This window comes from Pelmatolapia mariae, linkage group LG14 (genome assembly GCF_036321145.2).
Source record: "Pelmatolapia mariae isolate MD_Pm_ZW linkage group LG14, Pm_UMD_F_2, whole genome shotgun sequence".
Lineage (NCBI taxonomy): Eukaryota > Metazoa > Chordata > Actinopteri > Cichliformes > Cichlidae > Pelmatolapia > Pelmatolapia mariae.
The window spans coordinates 11,643,788-11,662,843 of NC_086239.1; the positions used below are offsets into that span (position 1 = coordinate 11,643,788).

General features: G+C 38.4%; 2 protein-coding genes and 1 long non-coding RNA gene across 3 annotated transcripts; 2 read left to right on the plus strand and 1 right to left on the minus strand.

Annotated features, from left to right (window-relative positions):
* The first annotated feature begins 3,590 nt into the window (after window positions 1-3,590).
* On the plus strand, window positions 3,591-4,325 carry LOC134640539 (uncharacterized). The gene is made up of 3 exons (XR_010095478.1): window positions 3,591-3,647; window positions 3,764-3,867; window positions 3,958-4,325. It is a non-coding gene; the product is annotated as an uncharacterized LOC134640539 (long non-coding RNA).
* An 11,557-nt stretch (window positions 4,326-15,882) lies between these two features.
* Window positions 15,883-17,164, plus strand: LOC134641626 (putative nuclease HARBI1). The gene is made up of 4 exons (XM_063494117.1): window positions 15,883-16,315; window positions 16,392-16,504; window positions 16,590-16,701; window positions 16,782-17,164. The coding sequence occupies exons 1-4, from the start codon at window positions 15,883-15,885 to the stop codon at window positions 17,162-17,164; spliced, it is 1,041 nt and encodes a 346-aa protein (XP_063350187.1).
* Window positions 17,165-17,219: 55 nt separating this feature from the next.
* LOC134641628 (uncharacterized) lies at window positions 17,220-18,904 on the minus strand. Its single transcript, XM_063494119.1, has 6 exons — window positions 18,491-18,904; window positions 18,142-18,318; window positions 17,815-17,876; window positions 17,680-17,739; window positions 17,536-17,595; window positions 17,220-17,453 (listed from the first exon to the last, which is right to left on the minus strand). The coding sequence occupies exons 1-6, from the start codon at window positions 18,516-18,518 to the stop codon at window positions 17,220-17,222; spliced, it is 621 nt and encodes a 206-aa protein (XP_063350189.1). The 5' UTR covers window positions 18,519-18,904.
* Between the last annotated feature and the right edge of the window lie 152 nt (window positions 18,905-19,056).

Here is a 19,056-nt window from a genome sequence, read left to right on the forward strand (position 1 = left end):
GAGAGCGAGACAATGAAAATGAACAGGAAGATGTGCCCGACTACAGCCGTCAGGCTGATGCTTCAACAGAAGTCAGAGCCATCAGGGAACCCCCTGCTATTGATCCCACATTGTTACGTCAGATGTTTCAGAATCTGAATAAGAAGCAAGCCTGCATATTTTATGCAGTTAGAGACTGGTGCATTAAAAGGGTCTGTTCTCTAAATCCAGAGCAGTTTTTCTTTTATATTAATGGTGGTGCTGGAACAGGAAAATCACATCTTATCAAATGCATCTACTCAGAAGCATCTAAGATACTGAGCAAAGTGCCCAGATATGCAGACGACGTTGACATATCAAAACCCACTGTCCTGTTAACTGCTTTCACTGGGACTGCAGCATTTAACATTTCTGGAACAACACTGCATTCTCTACTCAAGCTCCCTAGAAGCTTAAAACCTCCCATTCAGGGACTTGGCAATCAGCTGGATGAAGTCAGATCAGAACTTTTGAATGCTGAAATAATCGTCATTGACGAAGTGTCTATGGTGTCAAGACATCTCTTTGCATATGTAGATGCAAGACTCAAACAGATCAAAGGGACTCGGAGACCCTTTGGAGGCATGTCAGTCATTGCTGTTGGAGACTTCTATCAGCTACCCCCAGTGCGACAGTCGAAACCTCTCTGTGTGCACGACCCGTCCGAGATCGACCTGTGGCGGGAGCATTTTCAGATGATCACTCTGACTGAGATTATGCGTCAGAAAGATGATGTTGTCTTTGCTGAGATGCTGAACAGAATCCGTGTGAAAGGAAAGTTGGATGTGCTTTGTGAAGCAGATAGAAATTTGTTGTCACAGGCCATAACTGAACCAGCCCATTGTCCGACTGATGCGTTGCACATTTTTGCAACTAACAAAGAAGTGGATGCACACAACTCTGCAACACTGGGTCTGCTCCATACTCATATCATTGACATCCATGCAGATGATTATAGAAAGGATCCTAGAACTGGCAGAATGACACTACAAGACAGACCATTGAAAGGAGGTAAAAACGAGTTACCAGACACACTGAAAGTTGCAGAAGGAGCTCGTGTCATGCTCACCAGAAACATTGACATACAAAATGGTTTGGTTAATGGAGCTTTTGGAAAACTACTTAGAGTAGTTTACTCTGAAAATGACCAACACATCATCAAGCTTGGACTTAAAATGGATAATGAGACATCTGGAAAGAATAACCGAACACCAGCAGACGACATGGTGTACATTGAGAGAGCAGAGGAGAATCTAAAGCAGAAAGGAGTGGTACGAAGACAGTTCCCAGTGAAGCTGGCCTTTGCATGTACAATACATAAGGTACAGGGTATGACAACCACATCAGCTGTTGTCTCTCTTAAGAGCATTTTTGAGCCCGGCATGGCCTACGTAGCTGTCAGTAGAGTGACGTCTCTCAATGGACTCTATCTTCTTGATATGGAGGAGAAAAAAATATTCACCAATCCAGAAATCACTGCAGCGCTTGAGAACATGAGACAAGCCAACCTTGATGACATGATGCCTCTTCTACATGTGAGACAAACACTGAGCAGGTCAGAGGTTTTCACCATTGTTCATCATAATACAGAGGGACTGCCAGCTCACATTAATGACATCAAGAATCACCATGAATTGTGTCTAGCAGATGTTTTGTGCCTAACAGAAACACACCTGCGGGGCTCTTTTGTCGCAGAGAGTCTCCACTTGGAAAATTACAATTTGTTCAAACGCAACAGACACCTGTCCTACACAAACTTTCCCCAGATGGCAAACAGAAGTGGTGGTGGAGTTGCTGTTTATGTGAAGAGTGACATTCAAGTGCATGAAAAACAGTACATCCATAATGTAACTGACCTTGAATTTCTGGCTTTAAAGGTTGAAGCACCAGTCAGTGCTCTGATTGCAGTTGTGTACAGACCTCCAGACTACACTCTGAGGCCATTCCTGAAAAACCTGGTAAGCCTATTAGACTCATTAGAGATCATGGACTGTCGTCCCATCATAGTGTGTGGTGATTTTAATGAGAATGTTTTATCCAGTGCAAACAAACCAATCCTGGAGCTGTTTGAATCTAGGGGATACGCACAGGTCATCACTGCCCCTACCACAGAGAAGAACACACTGCTTGACCTCATTTTCATTTCTCAGCCAGAGCGATGTCTCCATTCTGGAGTCATGAAGACCTACCATAGTTACCATGACCCTGTATACTGTGTATTGTCCTGTGATGATTCATGAACTATATCTTTGAATACAGTAAGTAATTTCTATATTTTTGAATGACTTAAGAAAGTAGAGCGATATTTAAAAGTTGACTTAAGAAAAAGCACCCTGCATTGCAATATAATGTTTCAATTGTCTACATAAAATACAATTAAATGAATTAAGTAGTGATATCAGTAAAAGATGACAATTTTATGTATTACAGAAAATCTAAAAATCAGAAATCTATGAATGTCAGAAAAATCAAATATAGCAGTTTAAAACAAACAGTGTAGGCATATCCTCTCTGCAGCCAGGCTTCAAAATCCTGCCAGGCTGCCCCAGTCTCACTGTGGCTGGGAGGGAGGGAGGGTGGACCAGAGGATTGCCCACACAGCAAATAAATGTTCAACAGCTTCTTCATTGTTTCTGAGAGAACAACACAGACTAAAGGTTGCTTTTTTTAAAAAAAGAAAAAAAAAGAAAAATCTAATTACAGCAATAATGACAGTTAAGCCAGTTTATCTGTGCCTCTATTTTGAAATACTATTTACAAAAATGTTATTGATTTCAGTTTGTTATAATCTTTAAACTTTTTCAAAAGTATATTATTATATTTTTGGACAAATCTTTCAATGAAAAATACATTTTTATGAGCTTTTATCATGTTTCAGCCAGTGCATTTATCAGGGTGGGTCTGGGTCTGGGATGATAAATGCACATTTCTGGCCAGAAATGTTTCAGCAGTGTTACATATGCACTACATATGTTAAACTTGCTTTTTGTTACCAGTTGATACCCTACATTTGTATAGACATTGGGTGGTGTGAGGCTGGGGAGTTGAGTGGAGTGGGTAGGTGGGAGTTGAATGTGGGGGGGTACGGTGGGAGGTTGTTAGGTTTCTTTTTTTTTTTTTTTTTTTGTTAAGAGAGACACAGTCCTCCTGTGTCTTCTCCAAGCTTCACATGGTAAATCCAACAGTGTGAAGCACATAGCAGCCAGAAAATGTAATGCCACAGATCAGAGAGGCTTCATCATCACCATCTTCGCCGTACGATCAGAGCATGAGACTTCACATCTGGAGCACAGGAGAGATTCTGTGATAAGTCCTCCTTCTAGCTTGTCCCACAAGCAGTCGGTGAGATTTACTCACAACAAAAAGGGTTAATGACATTATTTTCATGGAAACATGTATTAATTCTTTGTAAAGTGTTTAAATTGTGTTTTCACTTGACCTTAGGAGTGTTATTTTGAGTGTATTTTAATATCTGTACTCAGGTGTTTCCCTCTGTGATCCATCCCCTTCAGAGCTGAGACACTCAGGACTGAACAGACTGCACAGTTTCTGTGACCGAGCCTCCAAAACACCTTCTTTGAAACCACACATGATAGAAGGGCTTTATATTTGCAGCAGCACTACTAAAGGTATTCAGTTTATTACAGGATGTGTTTGTTTCTTAGGACCAGCTCCAAGTGCACACTACCTAACATATACACCTTTCTGTTCATTACAAACCAACTACTCTGGATCATATGGCCAGTCGGCAGGAATGTTGCTGCAGGAAAACATCCCTGCAGATCACCATCATTGTCAGACTGACTGTGCCTCCTCTGTGCAGTGTCAAGATCCTCCCTAAATGAGTGTGTAAGTTCATTATTTTATTCCCTATGACAAGACAAGTATCACTGATATTTACATTTACAACTACATATGTTCCTGTTTTCTGCTCCTCAGCTATCCTGCTTCTGTGCTGCTTGCCACACATCAAACACTGGCCGGATGACAGGGAGGATCCACTCTGAAGTCACTGGACATGATGAGGATCATATGGGACTTTATAGTTTCACAGAAATGTTGTGCTCTTTGATTACAGGTTTTAAATGGACATAATGACTGCCTCTCTCTGATCTGACAGGCTAAAGGATTGTTTTCATTGTTAGTGCTCTGTACAGTGTATGCTTATTTAATATTTCATCACAGAGCAAACCTTTATTTATTTAACATATTTTTATTTTGTTTTAATGTTGAATTAACTGTGGGGATTTTTTTAAGTGGGCACTCGGGATGTCATATGACCAGAAATGTGGTAACTGTAATTCAACAGTATGTAAAGAAAGAATCTGCTAAGAACAAAACACACACAAAACCCCCCAAGAGAACTCAAATTCGTTCCATGTAATCCAATCTAAAACATTTTAAACTGCTGAACAGCAACACAAACAGTGTTAAAGAAACAGTGTTAACAGAATAATTATGATGAGTTTGTACCAAAGTTTCAGGTCACATGGCACACCTAGTGTGTAGTGTGGGGTATCAGCTGGTAAGTATAGGTTTTTTCATATTTGTGTCCTTAGAGTTCAGATAGATAAAGCCTTGTGTATAATAATTAGTCATAACCACAACTCAAAGTCAGGGACTAACTAAATTTGGGACTTCGTGTCTGAGCCCAGGTTAAAACACAGTGTTAAAAAGCATTTAGTGGCATGGCTGAACAATGCTGTAAACTAATGATACTTATTTATCCACAAAAAGGACTAATGTGTTTATTTGATTATTTGTATGTGTTAAACTGTGTCACCACCTTAGGCTTACGTTTGAGTTTACTCAAAAATCTCTATACAGTTCTCTTTTAAAACTGTGTGGACACTGTTTACAATAAAACATAAAAAAGAATGAGTAATAAAAAGATGTGTAGACAGATCAGTAGACCGATAGAAACAGCTGTTCAGCCATATTCTAAGAAACCAACACAATTTAAAGGTTCAGGATTGTGGTTTTAAAAGTTGAATTTTCATGTATTTCCTATGTTGATTATTATTTTTATTTGGTTATTTAATTTAGTTATTTTTATTTATTCTCCTGTGAAGTGTTTAACAAAAAAAAGCTACTTAAATTTCAATTTTATTTGTTTATTATTTGGTAATTTGTTCTTTAAGAATCGAGTCTGTGCGAAAAACTAAAGTTGAACAGACACATGACAGGATCAGATTATTAACACCTTAAAAAATTGCAAACGTCTCTTTTTAAAATGATTTTTATTGTATTTCGAAAAAAAAAAAAAACATTTGTTGAATTAATTTAAGTCCTTTTCAGAAAGGAGCTGTACAATATGACTTAAGATTTTTATGTTATTTTCTATGACATATATGTAATACCATTAAACATGATATACACATGTGTATATGTCTGAAAAACATTATCCTGGATATTAAAGCTTGTATTTTCTTCAGAATGTTTGTTCATTTTTTCAGTTCAGTTCAACATATTTGTTTTTACATTTATTTTTATTATTTTTTTATGAATCAGAGATTTATAATACATAATTCCACTCTTTAAGTGATTAGAAGAATATGAACTTTTGTTATTCATTCAGAGGTTTTCTGACTAAATTTTCTTTTCTCATTACTCATCTTTTTCTAATTTATATTTTAAACATGTTCAGCTATTTTCCAACTTCTTCTGTGTGAAAATCAGCTTGTTTTCAGGTTAAAAATTCTGTATTTTCCAGCTAATTCAGCATTTTTAGCTTAATATTCAGTATTTAATTCATTCAGTGCATACATTCAGATTCAAGCATTCACACTGCAGTTTCTTCAGAAAATGCACTTTCTAGTTTTATCTACTGTCCTGATTTTATCTACTGTTTTGATTTTTGATTTTATATACTGTTTTGTTTGTTTGTTTGTTTGTTTGTTTGTTTGTTTGTGTTTGTTTGCTTGTTTGCTTGTCTTAATCAATTTCAAATTATGCTTTTTATTTGTTTTTATTTTTAATGTCTCTGTAAAGCACTTTGAATCACCTTGTTGTTGAATTGTGCTATATAAATAAACTTGCCTTGCCTTGCCTATATGTATATATATATATATATATATATATATATATATATATATATATATATATATATATATATATATATAGATAGATAGATAGATATAGATATATATATAGATATATTTTAATGAAGGTCATCCATATTTGAACTCTTTCAGGACTTTTTATTAGATGCAGCTATAGTATCTTTTTGAAAATCCTAAATCGCTTTGTCTCAAATTGTTGTCATTAACATTGTTGGATGCCCATGCAGGCTGTTGCCAGCTGCTTGGTGGGGTGATCACAATACCCCAAGCCTTTCAGGCTGAGTGGTAAAAACTTGGTAATACATTTTTATTTTATGTTAAATACAGCAAACAACTATAAATATTAAATCAAGTAGCAACAGATTGCGTGTATTTGTACTTGATTGATATTATTCACATACAATGGTGACCACATAGGTTTTCTGTACTTGTCACAGTTTTTGGGGATTCCTTAATATGTTCTGACCAGTATTCTGATGTAAGAAATAATCTAAATACAACAGAAACACAGATGTGTGTTTTTCTATAAATGTTGGAACTGCCAAACCAACACATTTCTGTGGTTTGTGTGATGTTCAACATTTCTGCAACCTATTCATTCAGCCTATAGGTCAAGGTAGGGACGTAGATCAACTGGTAAAGTGGGAGCTTTGCTTGCTCAGACCCTTAAACTAGACTCAAGCTCATGCACTATCCCAGAGTCCTTCCCCACCAGTGAAGAGCATCCCACAGTGCTTCAATAATGTTGAGGTCTGGGCTCCGAGGAGGCCAAACCATAATAAAGCCATGTTCCATTGTGTGCTTTTTCTATTATGGTTTGATTTTACTGTATTTCCAGTGTGTTTGAGATCTAACTTATACTGAAAAATAAAGCCATTGCCAATCAGATGCTTTCCAGACGGTATTTCGTGCTAAATCAAAATCTGATAGTAGATTAGAATGATCATAATTCCTTCAATTTTTGCAAGATCTCCAACACCACTGACTGAAATACAGGGTGTTGACCAGAACTTTGTAAGGCCATAGAGCACACCATGGTGAGCTACACTTTCTGAACTGAAAAACCTTGTGTGTTGGTAAAAAGCACAGAAGCCAATGATTTAGTTAAATGTTTGCTGATTTCAGCATTTTTTAACCTTAGTTGTTTTGTTTCCCTTTTTTTACAGATGTTTATGTTTCTTCCCCTATGAGTAAGTTCATTGTTATTTACTATTTTCTACAGTCTCCTATTCATCCTTGTTTTGACTTGGACTTGGTTTGTAAAGGCAAATTACAGATTATTTATTGCTAACTTTAAAACAGGCTTTTGTCTAAAGCTGTCATGATGATTTTTGGTCTAGGGCCCAGCATTTTATGTTTTTGGACTACTAAGTTCTGTTTATCATGTTTAGTTTGACTCCTAGGTCACCTTTGTGTTTTTCCTTTGTATTTATACCCTATTTTAGTGATGCTTGTTAGTTTTTAGGTGTCCTTAGTGTAGCTCTTCATCTTCCTTGTGTGTATTGTCAAGTCTCAGTCTGTGTCTCTTTCCATTTTATTTTGGTAACCTTTGTCTTTTGTGTTCTATATTGGGTTTCATTTCCTCACGCCTTCTTATGTTTGTAGTTATCAGCCTTGCTTCCCACCTGTTCCCTCTTCAATAATGTTGAGGTCTGGGCTCTGAGGAGGACAAACCTCCTCAGAGCCTCCTTCTTTGCATGTATTTAATGTCTCTGTCTCCCTATGTTCAGTGTGTCATGCATCTGCATGCCTGTGCAGTTTTCATTGCTAACTTTATTGACTTAGTGGCAAAATAACAAAAGGCAGTTTTAGTTTAGCCACTTCATCTTTAATATGACTTTTGTCAAACCAAAACAATTAAATTATCAAATTTCTCAGTGTCCCTAATAAAACAACTGCTACTAATATAACTAAATAAAAAAATTACAACAACTAGTTGTGTTTTTCAATTCAAGATTTTTTTTAACTTGTATTGCTTAGGTACCCAAGAGGCATGTACTGTGACACAATCTGATGGTAAATAAAAACTATCTGTAATTTTTATATTGTGGCAAGCTGAGGAATCTTTACAACAACTGACTCAGACAGAGGTTGAGTCTGCTATTCCACCCCAAGCAGAAAAGGGGAACTCTTTATTGAACAGTTTGCTCTGCTACCCTGTGTTTCAGAGTGTCAATAACCCCGCACATGAACTCACTCATGGTATAACATCTCTTTCCATCAAACAACAACTGTCAGTGAATTTACACCTCAGCATTAACAGGAACAGTTAAGAGTCACGTAACCATAACAGATGTAAATAACACAATTTCCTTGTCTTAAACGGCAACACGTTCCTAAGTCATGATGAGAGATAAGTAGCCACGCCAAAATAAAACAAAATATAAGTGTTTTTCAATTCAAGATTTTTTAACTTGTGTATATATATATATACATACATATATATCTATCTATCTATCTATAGATAGTCCATCCATCCATTCGCTTCCGCTTATCCTTTTCAGGGTCGCGGGGGGCGCTGGAGCCTATCCCAGCTGTCATAGGGCGAGAGGCGGGGTACACCCTGGACAGGTCGCCAGTCTGTCGCAGGGCCAACACACAGGGACAGACAACCATTCACGCTCACATTCACACCTAGTGACAATTTGGATTATCCAATTAACCTATCCCCTCACACTGCATGTCTTTGGACGGTGGGAGGAAGCCGGAGTACCCGGAGGGAACCCACGCAAACACGGGGAGAACATGCAAACTCCACACAGAAAGACCCTGGCCTGATGGTGGAATTGAACTCAGCACCTTCTTGCTGTGCGGCAACAATGCTAACCACCATGCCACCGTGCTGCCCCTAGATAGATAGTATTTAAAAAATAAACAAAGGTATCTGAAATACAAAACATGGCTAATAAACCTGTATTTTATGACATTACCACTGACATTTTACATTGTGTGGAATAGCTGGACACAGGAAGCATTTGAGAAAATTGAATTCTATGTAACAGTGAGGTTGTGGCATATTCTTTCGCTCCCTGCAGGGGTACTAAACAATCTAATGTTACTATGGGTCATATCAGAGAACAGAGACAAAACATGCCATATAGGCAGGAAAACAGATAAACTACAATCCAAAAACAAAATATGTCTCATATGTATAAACTGAAACCAAATGCATCCATCCATTCTCTTCTGCTTATTTTTATCCGCGTTGCTAGCCTATTCCAGCTACCACAGGATGAGAGGCAGAGTACACCCTGGACAGGTTGATAATCTGACGCTGGGTTAACAGCATTAACAAGAAACAAGAAAATAAAACATGCAAATGCAAAATAGAAAAACAAAATCCTCATCATTTCTACAATCTTTGAGAATACACATCATGCTCTTCCAAATCCTGGTGAATTCTGTATTGCAAAATGTCTGATTTGAAAGTAGTGTACACTACATGAACTGGTATACGAAGGATATTTTCACAAGTATTGGTCACTGGAAATCTGCAGTTAGTGATGAACTCAAGGCTTAGCTTTGGAGAAAAACCCAGGGCTGGAATGCTGTCACATCCAGTGCAGAAAACAAGAATATGTTCCAAAGAGACATCACTTTCAACTATAAGATAGAAAAATACAAAATCAAATTGAGATTCTAACTGAGACTATTGGTATACTGATACATTAAAATACTAAAAGATTAATGCAAAAGTAAAACTGATGCATATTTTGAAAATTAAGCTGTACTTTGAAAGTGACACATGAAGCTAATTAGCATTTAATCTATACAGTGAAACCATAATGTCGAAAAAAGAAGTTAGTGAAGACCACAACAAATTAAGCTTAGGTGGATGCAGAAATAGTCTATTATTTGTACTCAGTAAACAGGATTGGTAATAATGCATTTATCTAAGCTTTTAATACACTGAAGTGAAACAGAAATCACATTTGGGTACAATGTTCCTTGTAAATTGCATCGGTACTTGGTATTCTATACCTACTGCACAATCCACTTTGTATTGTCTCTGTCCTGTCTTTGTTTATTGTACAGTTAGTATTGTACAGCTATGATTATAGTATTGTATAGTTAGTTATTAGTACCTTTTTATCCCTTAATTTTACCCAAATTTAGCGTGATATTTATTTGTAATTTCTAGTATTACATCACTTGGAGATATATCTTTTCTATACTTCTAAATGCACCATGGTTTGCAGTTTATTTGGAGCTACTTTTAGACAGGAATATTTACCGCATTTGTAAGAATTCAATGTTTCTGTGAAATCCTGCCTGCTTGTATGGCTACTCTCTCCATCAGAATATGTCTGTAAATAAAAACAGATAATACATTTCAATATACTGACAACAAAATGACATAGTAAATATTAATATTATGTTTATGTATTAAAACATAATACAAGTGACAATGTTTAAGGGAGTTTAAAATCCATCTTTGCTTTATTCACTCTCATTTTATGAACATACATACATACATGCTAACAGACTACAATACAATACAGTACATTAAAAGGTTTACTTTTTGTTAACTCTAAAAGATAACAATCCAGTCATCTGATCAGTGCTCACAGATCCTTTTTGGAAATACCCAAAATTGACCTTTAATAGTATAATAATCTAAGTAACAAAAAAAATATTTTTATGAAAAAGGATCTAAAGCTTACCTGCATCCTTCAACAACTGGCTGGAAGTCAGTCCTTATTGCTTGCATTACTTTGTACCAGTCACAGCTAAACTCCAGTGCAGATTTTATATGTCCATTTTCAAAAAGCCAAGGTTTTTTGTTACGCCTTGGAACACGTGCAGTTAGATGGTCTGGCAAGAGAATCACTTCTTTGGTGAAAGACTGAGCCACAGAATGTGACCTGCTTAGCTGTGCTGGAAACCTAACGAAGGACAAAGGCAAAGTAAACATTTCTGCATGTAATATACTCACACTTCTCTGATCAATGAAGTACATTTTATTAAAAAAAAATACACCATGCTGTACACATGTCCAATTTGCATTAATAAACACCCTCTAGCCCCATGGCAGCTAGGATAGGCTCTTGGAATCCTGAATTGAATAAGTGGAAGAGAATGGATGGATGAATGGATGGATAGATGATGGAAGATAGTGGGATGGGTGGGTGGAGAAACTTAACAATCGCATAAAAAAATTTCTTAAATTCACGAAGTACTTTTTGTTAAAAAAAAAAAAAAAAGTTTCATTAAATTATATACTACCAAAAACTATGTAATGTAACAACTGAATGATGTGCTTTGCTTTTACACAGTGATTGCAGATTAAGCTTACGGGGCATGAAATATTATAGAAATCACGTTCCCACAATTGAACAAATTAACTGTTGTGCACAGTTTAGTCTCCACAATCACACGCTGTGAGTCTATCGCCAGTGGCGGTCCTAGCCTGTTTGGCGCCCTGGGCGAACACTCCCTCTGGCGCCCCCCCCCCACACACACACACACATACACATACACACATATGAAGAGAGAGAGAGTATGCATAGTATGTAAACGGCTACAATGAGAACAGGACAAATCAGCAATTGACACTGACAAATTAACATTATATTATTGTATATATTGTTTGGAGTTTAGTCTGCTACTGTTACTATTTTACCATTTCTTCTTGGAGGAACTGTAACCCACATAATTTCCTTAGGGATTAAGAAAGTATTCTGATTCTTAATGTTTTAGGATACATGACCTGCCATTATCCAATGACACATCTGCTTACCTGTATCTTTTGCTCGTTTCTCCTTGTAGGAGCCATAATTAAATGTATTGAATTTTAATGATCACTGGGTTTTCATTTGTTTGGTTGCTATGGTGATGTGTAACGGGAGTCACGTGGGTGGTAGCGGCGACATTAAGAGGGCGTTGTCAGTCTGTCTTTCACTGGTTTGATTTTGACAGAGAGGAGGGCTGGTAGTTTTTGTTGACCGCAGCACAACGAGTTTCCCCTTGTTGCATTAGAGCCTGTGATGTTTTAAGAGTTTGAATCGCGAGCCGATCACGTTTATTAAAGTACTTTTCAAGCACTTTAATAAACAAGCAAGCAATTCCACCTCTGGCATTATTGCGTAAAGTTGACAGCGCGTCAGGCAGGCTCAACGACTGTGGAAGTCGCTAAACTCCTCCTCTTCTTTTCTCTTTTTTTTTAAACTTTAAAAACGGGTTGTGTATGAGACTTTAAATCAACAAAATATAAAATATACATTTTAAATTGTTATTGATCCCTTTACCCCAAGTCCTAAAGTGTATATTTATTTGTGAAACTCTTAAATATTTATTGTTCGTTTACTTGCACTGCTGTAACTGGAGCCTCGTCGTCTCGTCTCTCTATATACTGGACTGTATGTAGCGGAGATGACAATAAAGTTTACTTTGACTTCAGCAGCGAGCAGACCCACCGAGGGCTCTCACGCTCACTTTTCGCGTATAGAATTTTGAAAAAACATCGGTGCAAATTCAAGTCTGTATCATAATGTCTGGTGTTTTCGTGTTGTTGGTTTGTTTTTATTTAGTTTTATTTTGCGAGTTGGTTATTAGATGCTGCTCCAGCCAGCCAGAGAATCCCCCGCCGCCCCGCCCTCTCCTCCCTGTGCCGCAAGCAGCAGGCGCACCTCGCAAACTGAGGGCGCCGTTACTCCCAGCTAATGGGCGATTGAAAACCGATCGGTGCCTATGCCATTCCCAATATGCGCTGGCATGATGTCGGGGCAGCATGAGTACAAGCATGTTTTGGGTTTTTTTTGCCGATGCCCGTGATGCCGCCCCCCACCACGATGCCGCCCCGGGCAACCGCCCGTGTCGCCCGTATCTAAAACCGCTACTGTCTATCGCACACTGTTTTTTACTGTGATATTTTTGTTTACTTAGCTTAGTCTAGCAATTGAAACCTACGGGCAATTACTAACCTTACAACAGCACTGAAATGACATAAAATAGTGTTTTCCAAAGCGATTTTAAGAAAATGAACGAACATGTGTAGATAGAGTCCAAACGGTTCTCATGTTTTCTGATTTATTTTTTTTTCGATGTCATCATTTAGGAACGTGTTGGGTACCCGAAACCATAAAATGTGGACGATTTGTCACCTAGCGTAAAATATTACGCTTAGGGAGTAAGAAGGTGTTGCTCACACACACACACGCACTATAGATTTCAACATACAAGTGGTAATAAAGTTTCGCTCCTTTACAAAAGAAACCCCAAAACAACAAAACTACTCACTCTTTTGTTCAGCAAAACACTGACAACCTTCCTCTTTTGAGCATCTTTTCTTTTTCCTTACTCACTAAACAAAATTTAAAATGCAGCTACGCTAACAAGCTCCTAGCAGATAAACAAATTGCTTCATAGATTATGCCAGCAGTCAAATATGTCTAGTACACTGTCAAGAGGACATCCTCTCATCCTCCAAAGTAAATAACTATTTTTACTTTGTTAATTCCAACCTCTGGTAACATGTTTCTCTCAATCACAACACTTACATTATCTAAAATTAAATAAATAAGCAGATAATAAGAAGAAAAAGAAGAGGAAGAAGAAGAATATTCAAACCTAGTTTTTTTCTGGTTTTTAATGACAAGATACTAATAATATACCCATGGTAAAAAGAAAAGTTTTTGTGTTTGTTGTAGGGCTGTCAAAGTTAGGGGGTTAACGCAGTCAACACGATTAAAAATGTTTTTAACGCAATCAACCCATCTGGAGCACAGAATGGACAAACATTCGACAAACTGCCCAAAATCGTTGCCAGAGACATTTCAGGGATTTTGAGTCATTCTGTGCCCGTTGACAGCCCTAGTTTGTTGGGTTGTTTTTATTTTGTTTTATTTTGAGAGCTGGGGCCCGTTCTTCGTACCTCGCTAAGTAAGTTAGCCGGATTTGAATGTTGACGATTTCGCGTGATCTTGGATCGTTCGGTTCTCCGAAGCTCATCTGGGACTTGCTGTCATAGCAACAGATCCGTAAGCGTAAACCTGCTTGGGAGCAGGTTTACTTTATGTAAACAGGATTAGATCGCGGCCACTCAGGTATGTCCGCTGCAGTTATATGAAAGCAACAGCGATATTTCGCCACTGTTTTACCATAAATAAATATTATCAATGTAACTAAATATAATGCAGCATTTGATGCTCTTATTGATTTCATACAGATACATACAGGTCATTTCCGAAAAAAAGGGAAATGTACTATTAATCATTCTATTACATGTATTTGATTATTTCAGATGTAATTCATATTTTAGAGTAGTAATAGTAAATTACTTCGTGTAATCAAGATGAGAGACCACGGCTATAAAAGCGAAGGTGGATTTGGGAAGTCTGTCGCAGCCATGTCCTGTCCGTTTGTACGCGAGCAACCCATTGCCGAAGGTGCAAGGTTGATAAGGAGAGTTCTCAGAATTCAGCGTATATTGCGGGATAGACAGGAACCTTTAGCTCAGCGCGACAGTGTGCTCATAGAGAGATATCGATTTTCCCGTGAGGGTATTATTTACTTAACCAACTTGTTGGATCCCTATGTTAAGAGTTCCACTCACCGTAGTCAGGCATTAACAACTGCACAAACTGTGTGCATTGCCTTGCGTTTCTTTGCGAGTGGCACGTTTCAGGAACAGGTAAAAGTGATGGAGTGTTATGTGAAACTACACACAAAAAACACACAATGCCAATAAATTACACAGTACAAAAAGCATTTTAATTAAGGCAACAACCAAATATTTTACATTGTACAAATAGAATTATGAGCTCATTTACCAGTTATGAAGGTGCTGCTGCTACTGCACCCCGGCTGCTGGTCTAAGGAAGAGCTGCCCCCGGGGATGCCCTCCACAATGGGTCTGGTGGCATCCAACCCTAGGGCCAGCTCCTCTGCCGGGGTGTGACGAGGGGGTGCAGGACCACCACCTGTCTTTATTTGCTCTGCCCTTTTCTTGGTTGCTGTTATAAACAAGCAAACAGATTATTGCAGGGTCTCTTTTCAAGAGACTAAAAGCAATATAAGTGATAGATATTACCATTCTGTAGAATATTCTTATATTTCACTTTTACTTGTTCCCATGTTCTAGTGGGTCCTGTTGTGGCTCTAATGTGAAAGAGGATATAATGTAATATAATATAATATGATATAATATAATATGGTATCATGTAATATGATATAATAGATTACTTACGAGTTTAATTTGTCAGCAACTTTCTGCCAGCCCTCTCGCCTTGCTTTTGCAGTCTTTGCAGTGTTCCCTTGCGTTTTAATTAAACTCTGAAACTCCTGAAATCCTTCAATCAAGAGTTCTTGCTCTTCTGCCGTAAAATACTGAGCGCGCTCCTTCGACATCTTCGCCGACCAATCACAGGGTTGCCGATCAATGTTTCTACTATCGATGCGTAGCCCCTTTTAAGCCACCCAGTGATCTCACATTACTTCATCCAGCTATACTAATCGTCAACAACAGGTGTGTTCGGAGAACCGGATTAGCGAGCTCAAAGTTAGCGCGATGATTTGATCTTGGATGTGTCATTTGATCTTGGATGTAGTAAGCGAGGTACGAAGAACGGGCCCCTGGGCCCTGTTTCAGAAAGCCGGTTTAGTGCAAACTCTGAGTAAGTATACCCTGAGTTAACGAAAACTCTGGGTTTTCGGTTTCACAAAGCGAGTTTAGATTAATTCTGAGTGAGTTACTATGACGACACACTCCGTGAAGCTAACCTGCCCCCTAGCAGGTTTACTTCAACTAACCCTGACTGTCTCCGCCTCTTTGTCGGAAATCTGACCGTAGGAAGTGTCAGACATGGCGTGCCCCTTCCTTGAAGAGCCAGTAGATGTGGAAGCCGAAATTCTCCGCAGAGTCCTCCGCCGGGAGAGAGTGATTAGAGCGCGTTTGGACATTTTATCATTTCCTGATGATTTTCTGTGTGAACGTTACCGTTTTTCAGCACAATCTATAATTTATTTGAATAACATCCTCAGGCCTTATAATGCTCATGTGACACATCGCGGACATTCTCTCAGTTCTGTGCATATTATTTGTATTGCACTTCGTTTTTTTGCAAACGGGAGCTTTCTGTATAATATTGGTGACGCTGAGCACGTTTCCAAGGCTACCGTCTGTCGGGCAGTCAGGAATGTTACAGTTGCACTGAAACGTCTCCTGTACTCGTTTGTGGTGTTCCCCGGTCATAGACCCACAAGATTTATCAAAGAGGGATTCCACAAAATTGCAGGTATCAGGATGAACAAAACTTAATTCATGATGTGGTGATACTTGAACTACTACTTAAATTTTACATTTATTTTCAGGGTTCCCAGGCGTGATTGGCTGTATAGATGGCACTCACATTCCAATCATTGCTCCTTCAGTAAATGAAGGAGACTATGTGAACAGGAAGTCTTTCCACAGCATTAATGTACAGGTACATAGTTCCCTGTAGCATTTCAAACTAACAAATTATTTCATTATAGTAATGGATGCTAATTTGTGTTCTCTGCACTGTGAAGATCATATGTGATGCTGCCAACATTATCACAAATGTGGAAGCCAAGTGGCCAGGCTCTGTTCATGACTCACGAATTTTTCGTGAATGTACACTGAGCACAAAATTTGGACATGGTGAGTTGAAAATACTTTAAAATATATAAAGACCAATTGCTACAGGGACATTTGAACTGAAGTGTATCCTTCTGTCTTAGGAGAGTTCACTGGCTACTTGCTTGGTGATAGGGGGTATCCATGTTTACCCTATTTGCTTACCCCTTACCCTGACCCTGAACCGGGACCACAGCAGCGATGTAATCTGGCTCATTGCAGGACTAGAGCCAGAGTTGAAATGACTATCGGAATGCTTAAGGCCCGGTTCCAGTGCCTGCAAAGACTCAGAGTCACCCCAGAAAGGGCATGTGACATTATTGTGGCATGTGTGATTCTTCACAACATTGCCACAATTAGAGGAGAACACTGTCCTTCTGAACCAAACATCAGCAGTGATCCAAACCATGAACATCCTGACCCTCCTACGGACATACAAGATGGAAGAGCAGTCAGAGACACCATATGTCACAATCATTTCCTTTGACCCATCACCTCAACATGTTGAAAGAAAAATAAACAGATTTTTTGTTCAACTGGCTTTATTGGTCGCCTGTATTTCCTGTACACAAAGTATTAATAAGTATATTAGTATGTTGTTCAAACACTGAAATAATTCGTCCATCTCTGACCACTTCACCCACCCTTAACTGATGTTCCAGCAGTAAAATCTCAATCTTGGTCTTTTGGATCTGCTGCTTGAAGTGTTCCATTTCCAAGTTGCATTTTTCTATTTTCTTGATCAAGTATTTCCTATACAGCTGCTTTACAGGGAGCTATGGAAACACAGGAAATAGCATTGACATTCATAGTACATGCCTACTTAGGTTGGTTGTAAATCAGTGCTGAACATCTTACTGAGGAAAGGTTTGTTGGAGAAGTGGCTGGACCCTCTTCCTCTGCATTTCCATCATCACTCTGTTAGAGACATAGAAAGTCCATGGTTTTATTATAGTACCACATTTTATTCAATTGTTATATTTTCCATTGTAAGATGTAAACCTCATAAAGTGTCTCTGTTGCTTCCTCCTCTGTAACAGCTGTCAATGTTTCTTCAATTTCCTGTAGTAATGAAATTAACAACATTGCTGTTGTACTGTAAACTCATTTAATCTGTGGAGTATTAAGAGTACTCACAACTGCATGTTGGTCTGGCTCAACAGGAGGCTGCACCAGATGCAGTACACCATCACCATCAACTGATAGAATATGAGGTTTATACAGGTCACTTATAACTTACAAGGAACCAAATGGCAATTAACAAACATATACCAATCACCTTACACTTCATTGTCATTATGCTCTCAAAGACAACCAAGACTAAGGGAAGGCAAAATCAGTAGGAAGATAACTTCACTACAAAATAATTCATTATGGTAAAGAGTTTATCAAATGAATGAGTAGCACTGCAAAGGTGACTGTGACAAAAGGATGTATGCACATCATGTATTATTTTGAATTTACCTCTTATGTAGGCACTTGTGTCTTGCGGGGTTATTGACTCAGAGGATGTCCCCGCAGAGATGCCTTCAGCCACAGGGCGCCCACTGTTTTGGCTGAGGGCCAACTGCTCCGCCTCTGTGAGTGGTGGTGGTGGAGGACCCCCACCTGTTTTTCGGGCCTCCGCTTTTTTTCTGTTGGCTATAACGGGCCACATTTGAGCATACAGAGTATGCAAATATGTACTTGTAATGTGCTCAGATAATTTCAATAAGTGCTTACAGAAAGAAAATTAATGCAGCCTCTAACTGCAATTGATTTACATAGGACAAACAGACCAAGCAGTATGGCTCATAATACAATTACACCTTACCTGTTTGGACTATGTTTTTATATTTCATTTTTACTTGCTGCCAGGAACGTTTGGGGCCTGTTGGGTTGCACCTGCGCTCACATCACATCACAAAATAAAATGTATAAAATAAAAAATAAAATGAAATATAATAAAATAACGTGTTAAATGGGTGGAAATCCCTAGATCAATGTTTAAATTAACACTCACGCATTGACTCTGTCGGCTATGTTTTGCCATGCATGCTCCCTTTCTTTTGCAGCTGAGGCTGTGTTACTTTTTTTCCGCAAAATATGCATGTTGTCGGCATATGCTGCCATCAGAATTTCGGCCTCAAGCGCTGTAAAATACATTGACCGCGCCTTCTTTCCCTCCGTCTCCATGGTGACTCGCTTAATCTGTGCTCCACTAATCAGGGCTTTATGTATCCTCGTGCGCGCGCTTAACTTGGGGTTAAAGCAACTCCGGGTTGATTGAACTAATTCTTATCAGCCTTTCTGAAACCGAATATTCCGAGTTGGACAGTTCGGGGTTACTCAACCCTGAGTATCATTTTTAACTCTGAGTTTTCTAAACCGGCTTTCTGA

Excerpts from the sequence above, each read along its gene's own strand:
- LOC134641626 (XM_063494117.1), top strand. The coding sequence starts at position 15,883 with ATGGCGTGCCCCTTCCTTGAAGAGCCAGTAGATGTGGAAGCCGAAATT. Across the intron at positions 16,316-16,391 it reads GGGATTCCACAAAATTGCAG|GGTTCCCAGGCGTGATTGGC; the intron begins GTATCAGGATGA and ends ATTTATTTTCAG. Across the intron at positions 16,702-16,781 it reads GAGCACAAAATTTGGACATG|GAGAGTTCACTGGCTACTTG; the intron begins GTGAGTTGAAAA and ends CTTCTGTCTTAG.
- LOC134641628 (XM_063494119.1), bottom strand. The coding sequence starts at position 18,518 with ATGAAATATAAAAACATAGTCCAAACAG. Across the intron at positions 18,319-18,490 it reads TAAAAACATAGTCCAAACAG|CCAACAGAAAAAAAGCGGAG; the intron begins GTAAGGTGTAAT and ends GGCCCGTTATAG. Across the intron at positions 17,454-17,535 it reads CTCCAACAAACCTTTCCTCA|CTCCCTGTAAAGCAGCTGTA; the intron begins GTAAGATGTTCA and ends GTGTTTCCATAG.